This window comes from Sus scrofa, chromosome 12, assembly GCF_000003025.6.
Source record: "Sus scrofa isolate TJ Tabasco breed Duroc chromosome 12, Sscrofa11.1, whole genome shotgun sequence".
NCBI lineage: Eukaryota > Metazoa > Chordata > Mammalia > Artiodactyla > Suidae > Sus > Sus scrofa.
Genome location: NC_010454.4, coordinates 6,698,299 through 6,723,444, shown reverse-complemented (window position 1 = coordinate 6,723,444; position 25,146 = coordinate 6,698,299). Strand labels below are relative to the sequence as shown.

At 54.2% G+C, this 25,146-nt stretch overlaps 1 protein-coding gene across 1 annotated transcript; it reads left to right on the top strand.

The window, feature by feature from the left end:
- GPRC5C (G protein-coupled receptor class C group 5 member C) lies at window positions 8,166-24,847 on the top strand (the record flags this gene model as incomplete). Its single annotated transcript, XM_021068072.1, has 6 exons — window positions 8,166-8,457; window positions 8,595-8,858; window positions 12,545-12,592; window positions 17,679-18,764; window positions 21,760-21,854; window positions 24,291-24,847. Coding segments are annotated over 6 exons (1,965 nt in total), but the record flags the coding sequence as incomplete, so codon positions are not given.

The following is a 25,146-nucleotide window of genomic DNA, read 5'->3' as shown; positions in this document are numbered from 1 at the left end:
GATGGATCAGGCACACACCTTTCCCTCAAAGAGCTTACACCCTAGCTGAGGACAAAAGACTTGTACATAAATAAACATTCATAGAGGAGTTCCCATCGTGGCGCAGCAGAAATGAATCTGATTGGGAGCCATGAGTTCTCCCCATTGAAGAGCTAGTCTAGCGGAGTTAAAACAAATGGGTTAGGCGCTCCATTGTAGCACAATGGGTTAAGGATCCAGCCTTGTTACTGCAGTGGCTGGGTCACTGCTATGGTGCAAGTTTGATACCTGGCCCGGAAACTTCCTCGTGCTGTAGGCATGGCCAAAAAAGAAAAAAAATAATTTAAAAAAATGGGTAAAGGAGTTCTCATTGTGGCTCAGTGGTAATGAACCTGACTAGTCTCCATGAGGATGCAGGTTCGATCCCTAGGTCTGCTCAGTGGGTTGGGGATCCAACATTGTCATGAGCTGTGGTGTAGGTCGCAGATGCAGCTTGAATCCTCAGTTGCTGTGGCTGTGGTGTAGGCTGGCAGCTGCAGCTCCCATTCAACCCCTAGCCTGGGAACTTTTCTCTGAGCTTCTCGGCCTGGGCTTCTGGGAGCCAGAGGGAGCCACCACGGATCTGAGTGTGGAGCTCAGGAGAGCAGCAAGGCCAAGTCTAGACCAGAGCCCGCTCCTTCCCCTGGGAGAAGGCTGATAGCATCCTTCAATATCCAGGGATCTAACTCGCACCACAGCAGTGAGCTGAGCCACTGCAGTGACAATACCGGATCCTTAACCCTTTAACCTGCTGAGCCACATGCGAACTCCTCCACCTTTATTTGTGGGGTTTTTTTTTTTTTGTCTTTTCAGGACCATACCTTCAGCACATAGAAGTTGCCAGACTGGGGCTCAATTATCAGAGCTGTAGCTGCTGACCTACGCCACAGCTCACAGCAATTCGGGATCAGAGCCGCACCTGCAACCTACGCTGCAGCTTGTGGCAACACGGGATCCTTAACCACTGAGCGAGGCCAGGGATCGAACCTACATCCTCACGGATACTAATCGGGTTCTTAACCTGCTCGGTCACAAGGGGAACTCCCTTCCACCCATTTTTATTGTGTGTCTAGAGCACTGTCTTAGGGGCTGCAAGGAAGGCTAGCTGTGAAAGCTAGAGTCCACTGCCCACTGAGCCTATCATGGAATTAGGCGGCAAGATAGCTATGAAGAAAATGTAACTGACCGTGCAAAGCCGAGCAAGAGTGGCAAAGTCACGCTAGAGGGGGACATTCTAGAAGAGCAGAGGGAGGACTGTGGGGTGGTCACCTGCAAAAGCTCCTGAGAGAAGCAGAGAGCTTTAAAGCAGATTGGTTCAGAGGAGCCTGGAGAGGCCGTCCTGGATTAAGAGTGGGGTACATCGTTGGCGTCTCCTGGTTGGCCTAGTGGTTAAAGGATCCCGTGTTGTCACTGCTGTGTCATGGGTTCCATCCCTGGCCTGGGAACTTCTGCATGCGGTGGGCACAGCCACAAACAAAAAATAAAAAGCCAAGAACCAGAATGGGGGCCTTTGTGAGTGAAGCCACAGGAAGGTCAGTCCAGGGGCCAGACCCAGAGCTGATCTCTCAGGCTGGAGAGGACATTTCCCGCTCAGAAGAGGAGGGAAAGGAAGCCGCAGCCCAGGTTGAGTGCAGCCTGCAGGGGCCCTGAATGCCACCAGGGAAGGGAGTTTGTTCTTTCACTGTGAGGCAATGGGAGCCAGTGAAGGTCCTATGAATGCCAGGGTGGGAGTGCCCGATGTGGCTCAGCGGTAATGAGCCTGACTAGTACCATAAGGATGTGGGTTCAATCCCTGGCCTCAATCAATGGGTTAAGGATCTGGTGTTGCCATGAGCTACGGTGTAGTTTGCAGACATGGCATGGGTCCTGCGTTGCTGTGGCTGTGACACAGGCTGGCAGGTGTAGCTCCGATTGGACCCCTAGCCTGGGAACTTCAATATTCTAAGGGTTCGGCACTGCTCCCTCCCACACACCACCAAAAAATCACCACCACCAGCACCACCAAAAAACAAGACAAGAATACCAGGGTGATAGTGAGTGTCCACACTGGACTGGGGTTGGCAGGTGACTGGAGGCAGAAAGAAGACTGAAAGCAGGTGATCAGATTGGGTGCAGGTAACACTGCAGTGAGGGAGAGGGTGAGCCCACCCTGAAATGTTCTCACAGCTAGGGGTTGGGGAAGAGGGCAGGATGAGGGAGAGACTCTTCCAGAAGGAAGGGAAGAGGGGCTAAACATTGCTGTGTACCCATTTCTTTTCTTTTCTTTCTTTCTTTTCTGTCCTTTTCTTTTTCTTTTTTGTCTTTTTAGGGCCGCATCCGCGGCATATGGAGGTTCCCAGGCTAGGAGTCCAATTAGAGCTGTAGCCACCGGCCTACGCCAGAGCCACAGCAACGCGGGATCCAAGCCGCATCTGCAACCTACACCACAGCTCACGGCAACGCCGGATCCTTAACCCACTGAGCAGGGCCAGGGATTGAACCCACGTCCTCATGGATACTAGTTGGGTTTGTTACCGCTGAGTGACAGTGGAAGTTCCTCTTTTCTGGTTTTAAAAGGGGTGGGTAGGCTGAGGCCCCTGAACCCCTGGACCCTTGGCCTTGACCCTGATACCTAGATTCACTCAGTTTGTCAGTGGAGGCTTTCCAGACCTGAGTAGCTCAGAAAACCCAGGTCCCTCCTTCCACAGGGAGCTGCTAAGTGGCCAATGAGCCATGGACAGGGAAGGGGGGGACAGGAAGAGGTAGATTTTGTGGCCACCGTGGATGGGCATCAGGTGACATTCCGGCAGGCTTGACCCAAGGTCCATTTCCAGAGGGATCATCCCTGGGCAGCGGGAGGTGGTGAATGAGGGTTTGTCTCATCTGCTCCAGGGCCCCTGGCTTCCCAATTCTTTTTTTTTGTTTGTTTCTTTCTTTTTTTTTTTTTTTTAGGGCCGCACCTGCAGCATATGTAGGTTCCCAGGCTACAGGTCGAATTGGAGCTGTAGCTGCCGGCCTACACAGCAACGCAAATCTGAGCTGCTCCTGCAACCTACACCACAGCTCATGGCAAGGCCAGGGATTGAAACTGTGTCCTCATGGATACCAGTCAGATTTATTTCCGCTGAGCCACGACAGGAGCTCCAGCTTTCTGATTCTTAAGGGACCACTTTGGTACCTGGGTCCTCTCAAAATGCCAGGTGGTACCAGGCTGCTCCAAGCAGGCAGTCCTAGGAGCCTAAGCGAAAAGGAGGCTTAGCCAGACACCGCAGCCTGGGCAGCAACCAGTTAACAAGGAGCCTGGGAGCAAGGAGAGGTCACATGCAAAATCTGTTTACCAGCCCTCGTGGGACACCCAGCCGCCCAGCACAGGATTCCAAGCACCTACTAGTCAGGGAGCCAAAAACCCCACCCTCAGCTCAGGGAGGGACTAGTCTCGCTCCACTGGGGCCAGGCGGCGAGACCTGGGGCCATGGAGCCTCTAGGAAAGGGGAGCGGGGAGGAAGCAGACGCAAACTGCAACTGCAATCCAGGACTCCTGCTCCCCGGGCCAAAGGGAAGTCCCTCCAGGGAGCAGAACTGACCTCTAGCCCGTCCGGGGTCCGCTCCTCCGGCGCCCCTGCGCTCTAATGCAGGGTGTCACTGGCCCAAGAGAGGCGGTGTCTCCAGCAAGCACTAGGCTTGCCTGCTTCCCAGGAAGGTCTGCAGCCCGAGGGGAGGGCAAGTGCAATTGCAGCACTGTTCACTGTTCACCTGATGTTTACTGGGGTCCTCCCTTGGGGTGAAGGGTGTAAGGGCAGAGCGCTACCCTCCAGGGTGGCTTTTTTTTTTTTTTTTTTTTTTTTGTCTGGTTTTAGGGCCAAAGCCTCAGCATGTAGAAGTTCCCAGGCTAGGAGGCTAGGGGTCGAATCGGAGCTGGCCTACACCACAGCCAGAGCAACGCCAGAGCCGAGCCGTATCTGCGACCTACACCACAGCTCATGGCAATGCCAGATCCCAGATCCACTGAGCGAGGTCAGGGGTTGAACCTGCATCCTCACAGACACTAGTCAGATTCATTTCCACTGAGCAACGATGGAAACTCCTCTTTTTTTTTTTTTTAATTTTTTTTATTATAGTTGATTTACAATGTTCTGTCAATTTCTGCTGCACAGCAAAGTGACGCAGTCAGACATATACAATCTTTTTCTCACATTATCCTCCGTTATGTTCCATCACAGCTGATTAGATATAGTTCTCTGTGCTGTACAGCAGGATCTCATTGCTTATCCACTCCAAATGCAATAGTTTGCATGTTCTAACCCCAAACTCCCAGTCCATCCCACTCCATCCACCTCCTCCTTGGCAACCACCCGTCTGTTCTTGTCCACGGAGTTTGTTTGTTTGTTTTCTGTAGATAGGTTCATTGTGCCATATATTAGATGCCAGCTATAAGTGATATCATATGGGCTTTCTTTCTGGCTGCCCAGAGGCATATGGAGTTCCTGGACCAGGGATCAGCTTTGAGGCAGGGCAGAGTTTTTAAAAACTTGGTCAGACAAAGGGGGATGGGGCGCAGGGTGTGGGAGCAGAAAGAAGTAGCACGGGTGAAGGCCCAGAGCATGGCACAGCAAAGCTATTTACTGATCACGATAAAACAGAATTGAAAGAATGTTGGAGGGAGTTCTCATTGTGGCGCAGCAGAAATGAATCGGACTAGGCACAGCAACTCAGGATTTGAGCCATGTCTGTGACCTATACTACAGCTCACGGCAAGCTAGGTCCTTAATCCATGAGCGAGGCCAGGGATCGAACCCTCATCCTCATGGATGCTGGTCGAGTTCTTAACCCACGGAGTCACAATGGGAACTCCCAGACATGGCTTCATTTGGATGTTACAGCAAGATGTGGGGGTGCTGTTGTCATGCCCCTTTTACAGTGAAGGAAAGTGGGGCTTAGGGAAGAGAACTGACCTGTCCTGCACACAACTGGCAAGTGGCAAAGTTGCACCCAACCCTGGGCCTTGTCAGTAGCTTTGGCTCATGCAGCTCAAAAGGGAAGTGATTTAGGAGTTCCCTTGTGGCTCCATGGGTTAAAGATCTGTGTTATCACTGCTGTGGCTTGGGGTTTGCTCCTGGCTCTGGAACTTCTGCATGTTGTGGGTGAGGCAGAAAGACAAAAAGGAAGTATTCCAATGAATAAAGGCAGTTTCAATTGGCCATCGGCAAGCAGGAGCTCACACAGCTTTTTTTTTTTTTTTTTTTTTTTTTTTTGTGGTCTTTTTGTGTTTTTAGGGCTGCCCCCAAGGCATGTGGAAATTCCCAGGCTAGAGGTTGAATCGGAGCTGTAGCTGCTGCCCTACACCACAGCCACAGCAACGCAGGATCCGAGCTGCATCTGTAACCTACACCACAGCTCACAGCAATGCCAGATCCTTAACCCACTGAGCGAGGCCAGGGATTGAACCCGCATCTTCATGGACACTAGTAAGGTTTGTTAACCACAATAGAAACTCCTCACACAGCATATTACAGACAGTCCCCCACAATCCATTAATCCAAGATCTCTCTGAGCAGGGAGTGGACAGTGTCCCTATGGACACTAGTTCTCTAAGTGATAGCTTTTGGTGAGGATGGGAGTTCAGAAAGGCTTCCACGGCCAGGAGTCACTAAACTGCGTGAAGGGTTTTGGGGGCGCCGATGAGGCAGCCTGCAGTGGGGAGTCTTGGAAGCAAGGGCATCTTCCACCAAACTTTTCTTCTGGCCACTGGCTGTGTCCAGCAGCATCCACACGGCCAGCCTCCTAGGACTGAGGATGGGGCTCTCAGGATTTCCACCTCCAGGGTTCCTGCCCTTGACAGGCCCTAGGGAGCTAAAGCCAAGGACACCATGGATCCTGGAGGCTCAGAAGCCCCAGGTCATCTGCCCTGAGGGCCTTGCTTTCTTTTTGGAGGCAGATCCTGTTCAGGAGGGAGATGGGGTGGAACGGCAGAGAGCAAACCGTTCTCAGAAAAGTGCCTTATGTTCCCACTGCTGTCATCCCACCGGGCTGGCCGAGGGCAGAGCTCAGCTTGCTGAGGTGTCCAGGCCCATGTGTAGGCCAGCACCTGTGGGCGGCCAGGCACCTGAGAGCCCATCCTTACCCTTGCCTAGACCCAGAGCGAACGGGGACACCTGTCTCTTGGGGGAGGTCTCTGGAGGGTGAAGGGGTTTCCAAAACTTGGAAGCAAATTGAGACGGATGCAGAACCCCTGGGTGTCTCCCTGCAGGTCAGTCTTCGCCCACACCTTTCCCAGGGTCCAAGAATCTGCTTTTCACATATGCTAATAAGCGAGCCCTCCCAGCAACCTGGTTTGAGCATAGGTTGCCCAGTTAATGAAAACTAGTCAGAGGCCCGAGTGACTTATTAATTTCTGCTAAGTCTGACCTGCCGCTCCCTGCCCCAGGGTGGGAGGGTCCCACTGCCTGGCCCTTAGCAGCTGTCTGCATCCCCTGAGAGGTGGGGTAGGAGGTGGAGTAGGGGGAGGGGGACCAAAAGCCCAACTCTGTGGCAGACACGGGCTCTTCCTCTTTTTTATTTTTTTTTTTCTTTTTAGGGCCACACCCGAGGTATATGGAAGTTCCCAGGCTAGAGGTGGAATCAGAGCTGCAGCTGTGGGTCTATACAGCAGCCACAGCAACCCCAGACTGGAGCCACATCTTCAGTCTACACCCCGGCTTGCTGCAAGAGCCAGAGGCTTAACTCACTGAGCGAAGCCAGGGATTGAACCGGCATCCTCCTGGATACTAAGGATTCCTAACCCACCAGTCACAATGGGAACTCCTGCTCTTCCTCTTAATATTGAAAAGAACTGAAACAATTCAGTCTTTCACCACATTTCCCAGGCCAGCCAGCGAGGGCCAGGCGCAGGAAGAGGTACAGAGTTCTAGAAAACCAGGGCCCCAAAGCCAGTTCTGGCCGCTAAGCAAACCTTGCCTCCAGGAGTCCGAAAAGCTGGCCTGCGAGGGGAGGAGCCGGCCTGGGGTTTATCGCTCTGGCAGCTCCCGGTGATTCATTGAGTTTGACTTCTGGTTGTCATAGACTGAGACACGCAAACAAACTGCCCGGGAGGTACCCCTCCCCTCCCGGCGCCCTCCCTCCACCTTGCAACCCCCTCGCCCGTGACCAGCCGCCACCACCCCCGCCCCCTGGATTCCCGGCCCCCTCCCGGGTGCTCCCGGCTCACATGCCCAGCTGCCCGCCCCGCCACCGGCTGGCCCCAACTGCGCGCTGCTGGCGATCCCCCAGGCAACTCGGCGTCACGAGAACCAGCACCCCAGAGACCCGGCGCTCTGCCCTCCCTTCGCGTCCCCTGGGCCCCAGCCAGGCCCAGCAACCTCTCCCTTCTCGGTATGCCGCAGCCCCTCCGGGCCTCCGGCGCTAGCTAACTAGGCCCCGCTGGGCGCCCCCGGACAGCGCAGCCCACCTCCCGCGGAGCCTGCGGCCCCCGGGGAAGGCGGCCGGAAAATCTCTTGTTTACTGGGCGGGAGCGATCCCAGCTTGGATTCGCTTCCCCTTTTCGGCAGTTCCCCCTCTGCTGATCCTGGAGCCGGAGGGGAAAGGGTGGCAACTCGCTGATCCACCCGGGGATAGGTGGTGAGGGTGGGGCATGGGGAGGGGGTACCCGAACTCGTGGAAAAGTCCCCAGGCGGCGGGGGGATCAGGACTCGCTGTCAGGCCGATGTGTCCCAGAGCGCAGAGACCGCGGGAGCCGGTTTAAACGCTGTACCTCGGGGAACAGAATCGTGAAGGCTAATTAGGACAAGTCGGAACAGGGAACGGGGGCGCGGGGAGGAGAGCGCGCGCTAAGGTGTCGGGGCGATCGCAGGAAACTCAGGCGCCGGGCGGTCGGACCTAGGGCGACTTCTGCCCAGTGTCCTGAGTGATTCTGTGCCCGGCCCACGGCAGTGCTAGGGGCGCGCGCAGGGGCGATCCCACACAAACTTGGTGACCGAGTGCCGGGGAAGGATCGGACGTGCAAGAGGCGGACACTCTGTGTGTGTGTGTCCACGTGTGCAAAGTCGGGGAGGGGAGGGGGCACAGAAAGCGTGACACAAACAGACTTCGTGTCTGCGTGTGGGTCTCGCTCTAGCCCGGAGCAGCGAACTGTGGCCCGCGTGTGTCTCACGGGAGAGCCAGGACCAAGGTGACAAAGACTAGGAGTCCGCCACGGAGAGACGCACCAAGGTGGCCCCCGCGCGTGTCTGCGTGCGCGCACTGGGACGTGCGGAGAGGGAGAGCCCGCCCGCGAGGTGTGCTGGGCGGCACCCCAAACCGCTTTCCAGAGAGAAAGCCGAGTCCAGAAAGTGAGTGCGCGTGAGTGTGTGCGCGCGCCCGCGTGCGGGGGCGTGGCAGTAAACAGCAACAACCCACAAGCCAGCTTGGCCAGAAACTCCGATCTCCCTCCGAAGCCGGAAAGTGCGACTCGTCCGCAGCCCGGAGGTGAGTCGGGGGTGGGGTGGGGTGGCGTGGGAGGAGGGCTGGCCGGGCTTTGTTACTGTGTAAGCGGATCGCACGTACCTGGAGCGCTGCGGGCGCCCGATAAGCGCCTGAATGGAGGTGATGTCACGGTGATGCAGACGCCGGCCCACCCTCGCTGAGAGAAAGGAGCCGAGCTTGGGGAGAGGCCAGCGCGAGAGCAAGCGACGGAGCGAGGCCAGCTCAGCCCGGGTCCCGCGGAGAGGCAGGCCGTGCGCCCCGATCCCCTGCCGGGGCCCCGCCACTCCAGGTCCCGGCTGGGCCTGGCCCCGCGCCCTACCCGGAGTCCCTCCCACCCCTGCGTGCGCCCCGCCTGGAGTTGGCCCCAAACGCCGCGCCGGAGCTGGGCAGGCGGCGCGTCCCAGGTAAGGGCTGTTGCCTTCCCGCTCCGCCCTCGCCTTGGCCGCCCGGAAGAGTAGGGTCGGGTCGGACTGGTGGGGAGTGGGCGAAGGTAGAGGCCCCAGGGGTGGAGAACCCGGGGGCGGAGGACGCCGATCCTACTCCGCTCGGTCTCAGAAACTTTCCGAACACGAGCGGGCTGGGGACTAGGGGTGTGGGAAGCCCGGCGCTGCGGCTCCGCGTTGGCGGCGAGGGAGAGCTGCACCATCAGGGTCTCCAAGGACTGCCCTCCCCAGCCTCCGCGCCTCTCTGCGCGAGTCCACGGTCAATAGCGACCAGGGGGCTGGCGTCCTCTCTGCTGGCCGCTACCTTGGTTGAGGAGGGCAGGTTTCTGTGGTCAGAGGAAATGGGGGAGGCTGGCTCCCCTGCTCTCCGCCATCCAGACGCGCGTGGGAGTAGATCCCAGCACCGGGGCGGAGTAGGGAGGGGAGGGCTCAGAATTTGCCTTCGAGAAGTTCGCAGTTTCGGTCAAAGACCCTTTACTCTTGGCAGCGTGGCTTCCAGATGCCTTTCCTTTCCCCGCTCCTCCCCGCCCCCCGCGGAGTTTCCTGCCCTTCCCAGCCGCGGGGGTTGAATTGCTTCCCTCCACCCCTAGACCCCCTGCAGTTTTAAACCCAGCAAAACCCCTCCACGGTCTTGATCCTGAAGCAGGGGGACCAGAATATGTTGAAATTGGCTTTTGTGCTCCTGCCAGTTCTCTCTCTGCCTTTATTTGTGGCCGGGGGGTGGGGTGGGGTGGGGTGGAGTGGCAGGAGGGGAATGGTGCGCCTTCCCGAGAGGCTAAGATCGGGACCTTGGTTTGAAGACCCAAGAGTTTGAGAATGCTCAGGGAATTGGGGGCCAAATGCCCACCGTCGGTGTGAAGATCTAGGCTGGGATTCCAGGAAGCCCTCTAACTCCCCTCCCCACCCCAGAGGTAGCTCCTTACAGGCACCTCTCTTCTTATTGGTTGGTTTAAACACCAGAGCCCCGAGAGCAGAGTTGGTTAGATGACAGGACCTAACCTGGAGGGGGGAGAGAAAGAAGGAGATGGATGGGAGAAGGGGAGGAGGTGGGGAGGCTCTCAGTGGTGGGTCTGTCTGTCTTCACCGGCAGCTAAGTGTTGGCAGACGGGGGAGGAAGGAGCACGCTCTCTGGCCTCTTTGGGTGACCTTCAGTGCCTCTGAGAGGGGCCTTTAAGGGGTCATGGCATCCTTGAAGGTGACCACTGGCTGTGGGTCTGTATGATATTCTGGGGGGGATACAGACCGGGAGCATCATGAAGCCCACGTTGCTCTTTTTAGGGTGGTTGCTAGACTTCTGTGTGGACGGTCTGGGAGTGAGGAAGGAGGTTCTGGAAAGATGGGAAGACCCGGCTGCCTCATCCTTGCTTGCTATGTGAAGCCCAGTCAGGGCTGGCTGGGCCTCTGAGCCCACCACTCTGCTGAAGGCCCTCTGCCTCCCCCTGGAGAGGGAAAGAGGGAGGAAGGGGGGATTCTGGAACTGGATTGGGCTGACTCAGACCTGGGGCGCGGGGGTGGGGGTGTTGAGTGGCTGAGCCCCAGGACAGGCCGATTTCAGAGGTGATTAAAAATATTTGTGTAACTGATTCCAGGGAGGTGAAGCAAAAGGGCCCCTTTGTCCAGAAAATAATCTGCAGCTGGGGAGCTGGGCTGAGCTGCAGCTGCGGTGTGGGGGGAAAATCATGGTCCCCGGCCCCCTGCCCTCCTCGGTCCTGCTGAGAACCTTGAAGCAGGAGATGTGACTCCAGAAGGAAGGAGGCAGGGCTTCTCCAGCATCTTCAAAGATGGTATCCGTTGGCTGGCTGAATCTGCACTCCTGGATGTTGAGGGACCCTGCTCTGAGCGCTTTAGAGCTTTCTTCTCTTTACGTCTCCTCCTGCTGGCCTTCAGAGGTCGCTGTCCTAGGCAGTGGTCAAGAACCAGGCTCCCAACTTGAGTTGGTGTATTCCCATTTCCACCCTGAAAGTTCCCACCCTGGTGGGACCAACAGACTTGAAGGGTCAGATCCAAGACTAACAGCACAGGTAGAAGGAAATTGGGGTGAGATCTGTGAAGCTTCTCTGGTCCTGGCTCACGGCCGGTGAAGTGCTGGATTCTAGCAGGAGGTTCAGGCAGGTATGGCTCGAAGAGAAAAAGCGACCAAGAAGAGGGACGGACCTACGGGTCCCAGGCCTAAATGAGAGCTGACTTGGTTTTTTGCAATGACATGGCCCTGATGAGATATGAACTTGTAGCATGAGCTTAGCATCCTCTTCCCCACATCCAACAAGGTCTTGGACTTTTTTTTTTTTGCCATTTCTTGGGCCACTCCTGTGGCATATGGAGATTCCCAGGCTAGGGGTCTAATCAGAGTTGTAGCCACTGGCCTATGCCAGAGCCACAGCAATGCGGGATCCGAGCCGCGTCTACAACCTACACCACACTCACGGCAATGCCAGATCCTTAACCCACTGAGCAAGGCCAGGGATCGAGCCCTCAACCTCACGGTTCCTAGTCGGATTCGCTAACCACTGAGCCACGACGGGAACTCCAAGGTCTTAGACTTTATTGGGAAAAGATTTCCATTATGCCTTAGTTGGCCTTGATCTTTAACCGGGGAATGAATGTGTCCTCAACAAATCGATTGCCTGTGCTTTTTGCCAGACTCATCTTTTTTTTTTTTTTTTTTTTTTTTTTTCTCTTTTTTGGCCAAGCCTGCCACAGGAGTTCTGAGGCCAGGGATCAGATACGAGCCATAGTTGCAACCCAGGTGCAGTTGCAGCAACACCAGATCCTTAACCCAGTGTGCTGGACCAGGGGTTGAACCTGAGTCCCAGCACTCCCAAGATGCTGCTGATCCCATGGGAACTCATGCCAGACTCATCTTAAACCCCAGCCCTGGGAGTTCCCATGGTGGCTCCGCAGAAATGAAATGAACCTGACTAGTATCCATGAGGATGTGGCCTTGCTCAATGGGTTAAGGATCTGGTGTTGCCGTGAGCTGTGGTGTAGGTCACAGACTTGGTTCAGATCTGGCATTACTGTGACTGCAGTGTAGGCCAGCAGCTGTAGCTCTGATTCAACCCCTAGCCTGGGAACTTCCATAGGTCACAGGTGCAGCCCTAAAAAGCAAAAAAATAAAATAAAATAAAATAAAAAGGAGTTCCTGTTGTGGCTCAGTGGTTAATGAACCTGACTAGTATCCATGAGGATGAAGGTTTGATCCCTGGCCTTGCTCAGCGGGTTGGGGATCTGGTGTTGCCGTGAGCTGTGGTGTAGCGTGCAGATTCGGCTTGGATCCTGCCTTGCTGTAACTGTGGTGTAGGCTGGCAGCTGTAGCTCGATTGGACCCCTAGCCTGGGAACCTCCATATGCCACAGGTGGGGCCCTAAAAAAAAAAAAAGAAAAAAGAAAAAAGAAAGAAATAATAAAAAAATAAAAATAAAAGCCCAACCCTGGTTATGTCCTCACTGTGCAAAAAAATAGCCTTCCATGGCTCCCCATTGCCTTTAGAATAATGCCCGCAACTCCTTCCCTGTAGCATTTCTAATCTCGCCAGCTGGCTGCAACCTCCCTTTACAAACTCAGTTCATACTTGGTCACCTCGATTAGAAACTGAATCAAATGCTGTTGGAAGGTCTTCTCCATTCTGTCTTTTTTGACCCCCTCAGCTGGGAAGAGGTCCCTCTTGTTCCTGGAGCAGCTTCCTCTCCCAAGAGGTGAGTTCTTTTGTGTGGCACTTACCTTATTCTTCTTTGGGTAGTTTTGTTTTGGGGTTTGTTTTTTTTTTTTCTGTTTTTTGTTTGTTTTTGCTTTTTTTGTCTTTTTAGGGCCGTACCTGTGGCACATGGAGGTTCTCAGGCTAAGGGTCCAACTGGAGCTGTAGCCGCCTGCCTACACCACAGCCACAGCAACACAGGATCTGAGCCGCATCTGCTACCTACGACATAGCTCACCGCAACTCCAGATCCTTAACTCACTGAGCAAGGTTAAGGATCGAACCTGTGTCCTCATGGATGCCAGTCAGATTTCTTAACTGCTGAGCTGTGACGGGAACTCCTGGGTAGTTTTCTTATAGACCTACCTTTCTCTCCTCTTAGATTTGAGATACCACTAAGTCCGGAACCGTGTGTGCTCATCTTTGTATTTTTACTGCTCTGAGAGCTACAGGGCCTTGTCCCTCTGGGCGCACGCACAGTAAATATTTGCTAATTTGAAATAATAGTCTGTTCTAAACTGGGACCTTGAGGAGGGAGGTAGGGTGGTCAGCTCTGGAGGATGTGCAGGTTGCCCGAGGCTAAGTCCGAGTGGCCATTCTCAGGGCTCAGTTCCATATCTCCAAGTTCACCCCAAGTTCTTGCTGCCCTGCTGAGAGCCACAAACACCCACGATGGGGTTGAGTGCTTATGATACCATAGCATGTTAGCCGTAAATTATCTCCTGGAGTGGTTCAATACTTCTTACCCACTAGCCCTCCCCAACACTCTTCTCTTTCCAGTGCTTGTAAATAAAGTACAGTTTGTGCTGTATTGATTTACGATTAGACAAAGTCCCCTACAAAACTTATTTAAGTCGCAATGTACGGGAAATGTGCTTTTGCGTTGAAAGTCCAGAGAAATTGCTGGAAGTCAAGCTGCGTTATAGTGCCATTGCTGTTTATTTAGGAAAACAATAATAGTAGTTCCCACTGTGGCGCAGTGGAAACGAATCCAACTAGTGTTCATGAGGATATGGGTTTGATCCCTGGTCTCAGGGATCCAGTGTTGCCATGAGCTGTGGTGTAGGTCGAAGATGTGGCTCAGATCCTGTGTTGCTATGGCTGTGACAAAGGCCGGCAGCTGTAGCTCTGATTCAGCCCCTGGCCTGGCAACCCTAAAAAGCAAAGAAAAAAAAAGGGTAAATTCACAGAAGAATGTTCATTTATTAAGAGTTAATAGGGAGTTCCCTTTGTGGCTCATTGGGTTAAGGATCCAGCATTGTCACTGCTGTGGCTCTCTCAGACCACAGTTCGCTTGAACCCTGGGCCCGACAACTTTGCATGCCATGATGTGGCCACAAAGAAAAAAAGTTAATTGTAGGTGTTGTTGAGCGAATGCAGGCTTAATGGAAAGACTAACTGGAGAAGTTCCCGTTGTGGCTCAGTGGTTAATGAACCTGACTAGTATCTATGATGATCCCTGGCCTTGCTCAGTGGGTTAAGGATCTGGCGTTGCCGTGAGCTGTGGCGTAGGTCGCAGACGTGGCTCAGATCCTGCGTTGCTGTGGCTGTGGTGTAGGCTGGCAGCTGCAGCTCCGATTAGACCCCTAGCCTGGGAACCTCCATATGCCATGGGTGCAGCCCTAAAAAGACAAAAAAGACCAAAAAAAAGAAAAAAAGAAAAAGAAAAAAACTAACTGAGAGGGCTGGGAGACCTAGAATATTTCCAAGGGGCACATAGTACCTTAAAGGATTTTGGAAGTTGATGACGTTTATTGCGTCAGCTTCACTTCATTTGTGAGTTTTCTTTTCCCTGACTTTGTAGCAGTGTCCTTACCCTTTGTCAGTTAGGGAGAAACCATTTCTATCCGTTGAGATTTAGCATTTTGACTTATGCATTAGACATAACTGGGATTGGAGAACGCGTTAAGGAGTGTTCAAATCTACCCTCCACCCAAAAGGGAACAAAGGAAGGTGGTTGGGAGTTGGATGATGCCATTCTTCTACCAGCCACTAGTGGTCACTATCAGCCCAGGAAAGCTTGGTTGCTGTCTTTCTGGAGAGTTCCTGGGCTCAGGTGGTGGGAGAAGAAGAGGCAGGGTTACAATTAGTTATTTGAACATAAGGGGTGATGTAAATGTGAAGTACCTGCATTTCATAGAACTTCGGAATTTATGATTTGCTTTTTATTTATTTTTTTAAATTTTATTGGCGTGTAGTTGTTGGACTTAACAATATTGGGTTAGTTTAGGTGTACAGCAAAGCGAATCAGTTATACATATATCCATTCTCTCTCAGATTCTTTTCATATATAGGTTATTACAGAATGTTAAGTAGATTGCTCTGTGCTATACAATTAAGTCTTTGTTAGCTATTTTGTATATAGTAGTCTATATGTGTTAATTCCCAACTCCCAGTTTATACCCTCCACTCCACCCCCTGCCGTGTTTCCCCTTTGGTAACCATAAGTTCGATTTTGAAATCTGTGCATCTGTTTCTGTTTTGTAAATACGTTCTATTGTATCATTTTTTAAATTAGGTTCCACATATACATGCTATCATATGATATTTGTCTTTGTCTGACATACTTCACTTAGTATGATCATCTCTGGCTCCATCCATGTTGCTGCAAATGGTATTTCATTTTTTTTCAGGGCTGAGTAATATTCTGTTGTAGATTGTACCCCCCATCCTCTTTATCCATTCATCTGCCGATGGACTTTTATGTTGCTCTGTGTCGTGGCTGTTGTAAATAGGGCTGCTATGAACATTGAGGTGCATGTATCTTTTTGAATTTTGGTTTTCTTCAGATACATGCCCAGCAGTGGGATTGCTGGATCATATGGTAGTTCTACGTTCAGTTCTTTAAGGAACCTCCATACTGTTCTCCATAGTGGTTGTATATGACTTGCTTTTTAGAGCATTTTAAATTTCTGTTCTTTGGGTAAATTTAAAGTCTTTGGTTGGAAAACTCACTGATTCACTGATTTGTTCTTTAATTTCTCTTAGTCTGTCACACTCTTTATCTCCACTTCACATAGGGCAAATCCAGCTGCTATTGAGGGCAGGGGTTTGGTTTTCTTTGGTGCCCATCAGCAGCATTTGGTCAGGCTGCTGTACGGGACTGATTTAATGAGTAGTTGGAGTAGTAAGTTACCTCCCTGGTGTGAATAGACATCTTTCTTCTTCTTCTTCTTCTTCTTTTTTAATGGCTGCACCCACTGGATATGAAAGTTCCCAGGCCAGATACTGAATCCGAGCCACAGCTGTGGCAACAGCTGATCCTTTAACCCACTGTGCCAGGCCAGGGACCAAACCCTTGCCTCCATAGTGACCTGAGCTGCTACAGTCAGATTTTTTTTTTTTTTTTAGAGCCTCACCCATGGCACAGGGAGGTTCCCAGGCTAGGGGTCAAATTGGAGCTGGAGCCGCCTGCCTACACCATGCCACAGCAACGCAGTTTCCGAGCCGTGTCTGTGACCTACACCACAATTCACGGCAATGCTGGATCCTTAACCCACTGAGCAAGGCCAGGGATCGAACCCCATGTTCTCATGGATAGTAGTCAGGTTCATTAACCACTGAGTCATGACAGGAACTACGTGCAGTAGGATTCTTAACCCACTGTGCCACAGTGGGAACTCCTAAGACATCTTTCTTGCCTTCTAGCTGCAGTGCCTTGACAGCTTCCATTTTAGACTCATTCCTTTGGGGTTTTGCTTTGCTCTTGCCGGGTTCCTGCTTTTAAAATGTTAATGCCTCATAGGAGGATTTTTGCACTAAGCCGTTAACTCCTGAGCTGGGAAATTAGTTGAATTTATCCTTGGGACTCCAGCAACAGGACTCTCAAAGAACTTTGGGTTTTGAAGAGAAGCATTGGCATTCAAAGTGGGAAAATGAAGGGCAAAAAAGTATGTGGGATGGAGGCATCAAGGAAAGGTGAAAAATCCATCCAATCCTTCCTTCCTTCCTTCCCTCCTTCCTTCCTTCCTTCCTTCCTTCCTTCCTTTCATCTTTTTAGGGCTGCACCTCGGCATATGGAGGTTCCCAGGCTAGGGGTCCAATCAGAGCTACAGCTGCCGGCCTACACCATAGCCACAGCAACGCTAGATCTGAGCTGCGTCTGTGACCTACACTACAGCTCACGGCAACGCCAGATCCCTAACCCACTGAGTGAGGCCAGGGATCGAACCCTCATCCTCATGGTTCCTAGCCAGATTTGTTTCCGATGCGCCAAGACGGGAACTCTATATATGATTTTTCAATCCTCTCTTCACTTTTTCTGCTTGCAGTTTATACCTGTTCCAGGTGCTTATTAAATACTCTTGTTAAATTGACTGAGTGTATGCATGGCTGATTCGCTGTGGACTTGGGCATCTCGGGGACAGGGTGGAAGGGCATAATGTCTGGCCAGCTGAACTCTGGAAGTCCCAGGGCTCAGGGAGGTGCTGAGTGAGTGACAAGCTAGGACTTGTTCACAAACCTCCCCCCTCCCCCCACCCCCCTGCTGCAAGAGCTCAGGGAATATTTAGGCTCCAGTGATGGTTTGCGGAGGGGGGAGGGACCTGAAAATTCGGTCCAGTTTCCTCCTTTTCTGTGCCTGGGAACAGGGAGGAGAAATGGGCTTCATGTACTTTGCCCCTCTGGTCAGCTGATAGGACGCCCAGGAGTGCTGGGTAAAGACGGATTCTGGGCACAGTGGAAATGAGGGCACAGCGGAAACAGATCCGACTAGTTTCCATGAGGACGCAGGTTTGATCCCTGGCCTTGCTCAGTGGGTCGGGGATCCGGCGTTGCCGTGAGCTGTGGTGGAGGTTGCAGGTGTGGCTCAGATCTGGCATTGCTACGGCTGTGGTGTAGACCGGCAGCTGTAGCTCCGATTCAACCCCTAGCCTGGGAACTTCCATATGCCGTGCACGTGGCTTTAAAAAGCAAAAAAGAAGAAGAAGAAGAAGAAAAAGACGAAAAAGAAAGATTTTGAAACACATAGAGAGGGACAGACTCATCAGACTCATGATCAGCCAGTTCACGATGGGGGGAGCAGCACCTCGTGTGTCGGAGGGATGGCTTGGATGACTGACTTTGGACTTTCCTCCCTCTGTCTCTAGGGACCCAGCTGGAGGCTGGCCTGGGAGCCAGGATGGCCGTCCACAAAGCCTTGCTGATGTGCCTGGGACTCCCTCTCTTCCTGTTCTCCGCAGCCCACGGCCAGAGCCATGCCCCACCCGGCTGCAGCCCGGACCTCAACCCCCTCTATTACAACCTGTGTGACCGCTCGGAGGCCTGGGGCATCGTCTTGGAGGCAGTGGCGGGGGCGGGCATCATCACCGCCTTTGTCCTCACCATCATCCTTGTGGCCAGCCTCCCGTTTGTGCAGGACACCAAGAAGCGGAGCCTGCTAGGGACCCAGGTGTTCTTCCTTCTGGGGACCCTGGGCCTCTTCTGCCTCGTCTTTGCCTGCGTGGTGAAGCCTGACTTCTCCACCTGTGCCTCTCGGCGCTTCCTCTTTGGGGTCCTGTTCGCCATCTGCTTCTCCTGCCTGGTGGCCCACGTCTTTGCCCTCAACTTCCTGGTCCGGAAGAACCACGGGCCCCGGGGCTGGGTGACCTTCACCGTGGCCCTGCTGCTGAGCCTCGTGGAGGTGATCATCAACACGGAGTGGCTGATCATCACGCTGGTGCGGGGCGGGGGCGGTGAGGCTGGCCCTCCGGGCAACGGCAGCGCCGGCGGGGCCAGCGCCTCCCCCTGTGCCATCGCCAACATGGACTTTGTCATGGCACTCATCTATGTCATGCTGCTGCTGCTGTGTGCCTTCACGGGGGCCTGGCCTGCCCTGTGCGGCCGCTTCAAGCGCTGGCGGAAGCATGGGGTCTTCGTGCTGCTGACCACGGCCACCTCCATCGCCATCTGGGTGGCGTGGATTGTCATGTACACCTATGGCAACCGGCAGCACCACAGCCCCTCGTGGGACGACCCCACGCTGGCCATCGCCCTCGCCGCCAACGCCTGGGTCTTCGTCCTCTTCTATGTCATCCCTGAGGTCTCCCAGGTGACCAAGGCCAGCCCGGAGCAAAGCTACCAGGGGGACCTGTACCCGACCCGGGGCGTGGGCTATGAGGCCATCCTGAAGGAGCAGAAGGGCCAGAGCATGTTTGTAGAAAACAAAGCATTTTCCATGGACGAGCCGGCCTCAGGTGGGTTGCAGGACACCCTCCCCACGTCCCCTTTTCTTTGTTTGTTTGTTTTTTGCTTTTGGACGCCTGCAGCCTGTGGAGTTCCCGGACCAGGGATCAGATCTGAGCTGCAGCTGTGGCAACACCAGATCCTTAACCCACTGTGCCGGGCCAGGGATCGAACCTGCGTCCCAGCACTCCCAAGACGTCGCCAATCCCATTGTATCAGAGCAGGGACTCCCCCGCATCCCCCCACCTTTTTTTTTGTCTTTTTGCCTTTTCTAGGGCCGCTCCTGCGGCACATGGAAGTTCCCAGGCTAGGAGTCGCATCAGAGCTGCAGCTGCCAGCCTACACCACAGCCACAGCAACGCAGGATCCGAGCCGTGTCTGCTACCCACACCACAGCTCACGGCAATGCCAGATCCTTAACCCACTGAGCAAGGGCAGGGATCGAATCCGCAAACTCATGGTTCCCAGTCTGATTCATTAACCACTGCGCCACGACGGGAACTCCCCCACATCCCCTTTTATTTCATCACTTTACTGCAGGATGAGGGGGGCTCCTCTTCTGAACAAAAGAGGAAGTTCTCGAGATTATCCACAGTTTTCTGCCTAAATTCCATCTTTTTAAAGATTTTTTCCCCAATACTCATGTAATTCATGACTATATTTGCATGGTAAAATTTGAGACAGTACAGGTAAAATTTCCCTCACTGTCTCTCCAATTGTACCCCGTCCCTTCCTGTTCCTTCCCCAGAACAGACAGATCACTGTTGACTGGTGTTTTAGCACTAGGTGTGCCTCAGTTTCCTCTTCTGTAAAATGGGGGTGATAGTGGTTCCTGTTTCATAGGATTCTTTGGAAGATTACCTTAAGGCATCTTCCTGGCACTTGGAAAATACTCTAGAAGTATTAACTAGTAGCTCTGTGTATTACTATTATTTTATTATCATTATTGTTATCCTTCCAGAGTTTGTTTTTCTATCATGTATGTATCTTTTCAGGGGCTCCCGTTGTGGCTCAGTGGGTTAAGAACCTGATACAGTATCTGTGAGGATGAAGGTTTGATCACTGGCCCTGCTCAGTGGGTTAAGGATCCAGCATTGCCATGAGCTGTGGCATAGGTGGCAGATGTGGCTTGGATCCGGCGTGGCTGTGGCTGTGGCTGTGGCTGTGGCTGTGGTGTAGGCTGGCACCTGCAACTCTGATCCAACCCCTAGCCTGGGAATTTCCATATGCCAGGTGCAGCCCTAAAAAGAAAAAAAAAAGTAAAGAGCTTCTCAGTTAAATTTTTTCTTTTTCATAAAAGCGCAAATGCCATATGCTGATCTAAGCAACACCCCTAGCTAGCCAGCTTGTCCCCAGGCTCCTGCCCCGGCTCTTTGTTAATGGGACGGAGCTCTCGTGGCAGAGCCAGCAATCTGGGTGACAGCCAGCTGCAGAGCCTGATTTTTGGAGCTGAGGTTACCCGAAAAGTGGAAGGGGCAAGAGGGGGAGAGAAGCCTCTGGAGACTATGCCAAGCCTCTCTCGCAGCAGCTTGGGAGGTGGGGGTGGAAGGATGGGAGGGTGGCCGTTCTCAGGGAGACTTAGCCAGTTGCCCTCCCAGCTCCCTAAGGAAGAAGCCTCTCTCTGCCATTTGTTCCTTGTAAGGACCTTGTATTGAGCACACGCTGAGTGCCAGGGACTAAGCCTTTCCGGACGTGTCCTGTTTCACATGCTACTTGAGTGCTCTCTTAGCTGGCTGGCTGCAGCCCCTTCGTCTGCCATGACCCGGAAGCCTGGACCCCGACCCCAGATTGTGCTGATTAAGGTGTTTGGGGGCTTAGGACTTGAACTGACTGATTCTCGTGCCCCAGTCGTGGGGCCTCTGCCAGGGGTCAGAGGCAGAGGCAGGAGAAGTTCCAGAATCAGAACTCCCTCGCTTTTCTCTACAAGCCAAGATCCCCGAAGTGCCTGCTTTGGGGAAAGGAGTGACCCTCGCCCTGCCAGGCACTGAGTGATCTTGGACCTGCCCGGGCTGGTGCCAAGTGAAGGGGCAGGGGCCAGTTGGTGAGGCTGGCGGGAGAGAGGGGCTTGGGGACAAGAGTTGGGAGGCGCCTCAGCTGGCCCCACCTTTGCTGTCACCTCCTACACCCCCCACCCCACCCCCGCCTGTTTGTCAGGTCAGCGAGCCCTCAGCCTTTGTCCTCAAGGCAAACACTTCTGGGACTTGTGAGGGTTCTTTTTTTTTTTTTTTTCCTTTTTTTAAAATTTAATTTTTTTTTTAAATGGAAAAATCAATTGAGTGAGCCCAGCACTTAGGGAGCCCTGTATAGCTGTGGTGCGGGGCCATCAGCCTGTAGGAGATGGGTGTCCGATGTGCAGGGCCCCACAGCACAGCCTGCTCTCTGTCCCCCAGGCTAGGTCAGCAGCTATCCTCAGACCCAGGAAATTAACACCCCCCGAAGGCACAGGGAACTGTTCCTGGAGCTCAAAATAGTCCTGGAGGCTTGCCAAGGGGCCGCAGGCTGGGATGTGCATTTGGTCCCCCTGCTGGGTCTCTGGGTCCTGGTGAATGATCACCTGTCTCATGAAGATGTGGGGGTCGTGGGTGGGGGGCGGGGGGTGTCTCTGCTGTATTTACCCCAGCACCTGGCAGCTGGCCCGCAGCGGTGGAGGCCGGAGCTGGAGGCTGGCCATCTTGGAAGGCGGCCGAAGGCCCGTGCGCCCCTCCTGGCCCCTGGCCCCGGAGGGCGGGTAGGGATGTGAAGGTTGCTGACGGGAGCATTTTTTCTGAGCTGTGGGTGGAAGGGGGCTCCCCACACTGCAGGAAAACCCAACAGGGAGGCAAACAAAGGGATGCTGGGCTCCAAAGGGGCCCTCACCCCTGGGCTGGCCTCCCTGGCCAGGCTCCCTCTCTGAGTTCAGTGTTACCCCAGGGTTGGCCCTTTTTCCTCTCTCTGCCCCCTGGTCAGCCTCACTTGAGAGCAGGAAAGGGGGCCCAGTGCCGAAACAATTCCTGTGTTTCCTTGCAGGTAAAAGACCGGTGTCACCGTACAGCGGGTACAACGGGCAGCTGCTGACCAGCGTCTACCAGCCCACTGAGATGACTCTGATGCACAAAGCCCCGGTGAGTGGGTCCCCAGATCCCCGAGACCCTGCTGGGGCCCGGTGGTCAGGGCAGGTGGGTGGAGGCAGGGGGAGAAAGGCAAGCTCTGCATCTGATGTGTCAGCCTTGAGGGGCCCACAGCCCTGGCTTGTGATATCCTCTTCCTGGGGTTGATCGTCTCACTGCCCTCAGCTGCACTGCGGCGGGACCTGCCTGCCCCGTGTCATCGGGGTGTCACCCACTGAAGCCAGAGGCTCCGAATGACCCTTCTCTGAGCTGGTGGGAGCAGCTTAGATGAGGGTGGGGGGCTCAGCCAGGTAGGTGTCATTCTTGGTGGACAGAGGACCACAGGGCAGGTCTGGGCATGTATCTACTCCTCAAGCACAGCTGTCCCCAGCGGCCCTCCAGCTCTGTTCCCCCCAACCCGCAGGCAGCAGCTCTCGACCTTACACCTCCCCTGGGTTCTGGAAACCAGATGCTCCATTAGCCAAGGGGGGCGGGGATGGGAACAGGAAGCCGATGGGATAGATTCTTATTCACTCCATGGAAGTTCCTCCTCCCCAGCTGGCTGGCAGGGGCTGTGGGGAGAGGTCAGTGACCCCCCCTTGGCAGGAGGCTGGGAACAGGAAGCCAGGGAGGTCAGCAGGGTGGCGTTCTCATCCCCCTCCCCGCTGTGAGCCCCGGTGGGGTGGGGGTGGGGCAGGGGGAGGCCAGTGTATCCCAAACTTCCTACCCCAGTGCCTTCCCTCTCCCGAACCCTGAACCTGCAGCCGGTGCCGGGAGCGCAGCATGGGCAGAGGAGTCTCTGAAGGACAGCAGAGCCTGCTGGCTCCCAGCCCCTCCTCCCTGCCTGAGCACATGGAGCCTGCTCCCTGGGAAGGATCTGGACTCTTGTATTTTATCTAACACAGTGGCTCCAAAAACATGGTCCCTAGACGCCCCCCCCCCCCCCGCATTACCATTACCTGGAAACCTGCTAAAAATGCAAATCAGGGGAGTTCCATTGTGGCCCAGCAGGTTAAGAACCCACCATGGTGTCCATGAGGATGCGAGTTCGATCCCTGGCCTCGCTCAGTGGGTTAAGGATCCCGAGTTGCTGCAAGCTGGGGCATAGGTCGAAGATATAGCTCAGATCGGGCGTTACTCTGGCTGTGGTATAGGCCAGCAGCTGCAGCTCCAATTCAACTCCTAGCCTGGGAACCTCCAAATGCCCCAAGTGTGGCCCTAAAAAGGAAAAAAAAAATGCAGATCGGGTGGGGCTGGTGATGTGGGGCTGGTGGTTCGTCTCTCTTCAGTGACGTCACTCTGATAACTTGGAGTAATCCAAGCTGGGATGGGAGAAACCACCCTTGGGAATCTGCCAACACTGCCTACAGATAGGGTGATAAACATTCATAGCCCTCACGGGGTGGGGCCCGCTAGGTGTGGGTGTGACCAGGTGGTTTTTCGGTTTTTTTTTTTTTTGGTCTTTTTAGGGCCGCACCTGGAGCATATGGAGGCTCCCAGGCTAGGAGTCGAATCGGCGCTATAGCTGCCAGCCTACATCACAGCCACAGCAACTCGGGATTTGAGCTGTGTCTGCGACCTACACCACAGCTCACGGCAATGCTAGATCTTTAACCTGCTGAGTGAGGCCAGGGATTGAACCCGCATCCTCAACGGATACTAGTTATATTCTTAACCTGCTGAATGAGAGCTCAGAGAATTTGGGTTTTAGGTCTCCAAAACTTAAAACTCTCCAACCCCAAACCAAGCATCTCTAAATCAGATGCTAGATGAGAATTATGTTGCATGCCGGAGGCCTGTCAAAAGGGTGTCCTGGGCCAGGCGCTCTGGCAACTATGATGCTCTTAGGGTGTCAGCCAGGTGACAGCTCAGCATGGCTTACCCTCCATTGCACCCCAAGATTTGGGGAGCAGGATGTGGCATGAGACGAGGATCCTTCTGAAAAGAGCCATCCCGGAGTTCTTATCGTGGCTCAGTGGTTAACCAACCTGACTAGTATCCAGGAGGACGTGGGTTCGACCCCTGGCCTTGCTCAGTGGGTTAAGGATCCAGCATTGCCATGAGCTGTGGTGTGGTGTAGGCGGGCAGCTGCAGCTCCGATTTTACCTCTAGCCTGGGAACCTCCATATGCTGCAGGTGCAGCCCTAAAAATTGGAGAAAAAATAAAGTAAAGAAAAGAAGCTCAGGGCCATTGGAAGTGACAGGGGCCTCATTTCCATGCCCAGGAAGGTGGCTCTCTGCAGGGTGAAATAAGAGGCTAGAGGTCAGAGGTCAGCCCCTCCCTTTCTAGACTTGGAGTCATCCCTCCAGGCTGTCACTGGCCAGCTGGGGGGAGGTGGGGGGGGACAGGGAGGAAAGGGGGAGCTGGCAGGCACAGCCCTGCAGGAAGCAGAGCGTTTGTGCATCCGCCTGGCGGAACCTGGCTGTGAGACCTCCTGTTCTTCCTTCCAGTCTGAAGGAGCTTACGACGTCATCCTCCCTCGGGCCACCGCCAACAGCCAGGTGATGGGCAGTGCCAACTCCACGCTGCGGGCCGAGGACATATACGCGGCCCAGAGCCTCCAGGAGGCCACGCTGCCGAAGGAAGGCAAGAACTCTCAGGTCTTTAGAAATCCCTATGTGTGGGACTGAGTCAGCTGCCACCAGGAGGAGGTGGGCAGATTGGGGGAGGGTCTCCCCCGGCCCCTCCCTCCTCGCTGGCTCAGGGCAGGTCTCGGGCCTCCCCCGCCTGCCAGCGTGCCGGAGGGTGTCCCAGAGCCCCCCACTCACTCAGTGTTTGCGGAGTCCAGAAGCCAACTCTGGCTTCGTGCCAGGGCCACCTCTGGCGGCCACGCTCCAGCCAAATAGCGTTCTTGGGGTGGCGGCCGGTCGGCACCTACATTCTCTGGAGTCTTCGGAGAGATTCCTGCCACCTCGAGAGAGATGTTGCAGGGGCTTCTGTCCCGGGTCTTGGTCCTCTGTGAGGAACAAGGGTGCCTAATAAACACGATTCTGCTTTATTAACCCTTCCTCTGGGAATGTTGTTTCTGATCTGGGCTCTTGGTCTCTGATGCTCGAGGCCTGTGGTGTTCCCTCTTTCTGCTCCTCCCTCCAAATATGGCTCCAGGAAAGCTGCTTTGGAGTTTTCCTTCTGTGCAATGAAGTCGCTGTCACCTCTCCCCAGGGATGGGTTCTTCAGCTGAGCCTGGGTCCGTGTCCTGGGCCATCAGAGTGGACCGCTGGGCCCGGCTCCCATCTTCAGTCTTATTCAGCATCTGGGCTTGTCTGAAACCAGGCCTCCGCCTTCCAGGACCCCCACCACTGGCCA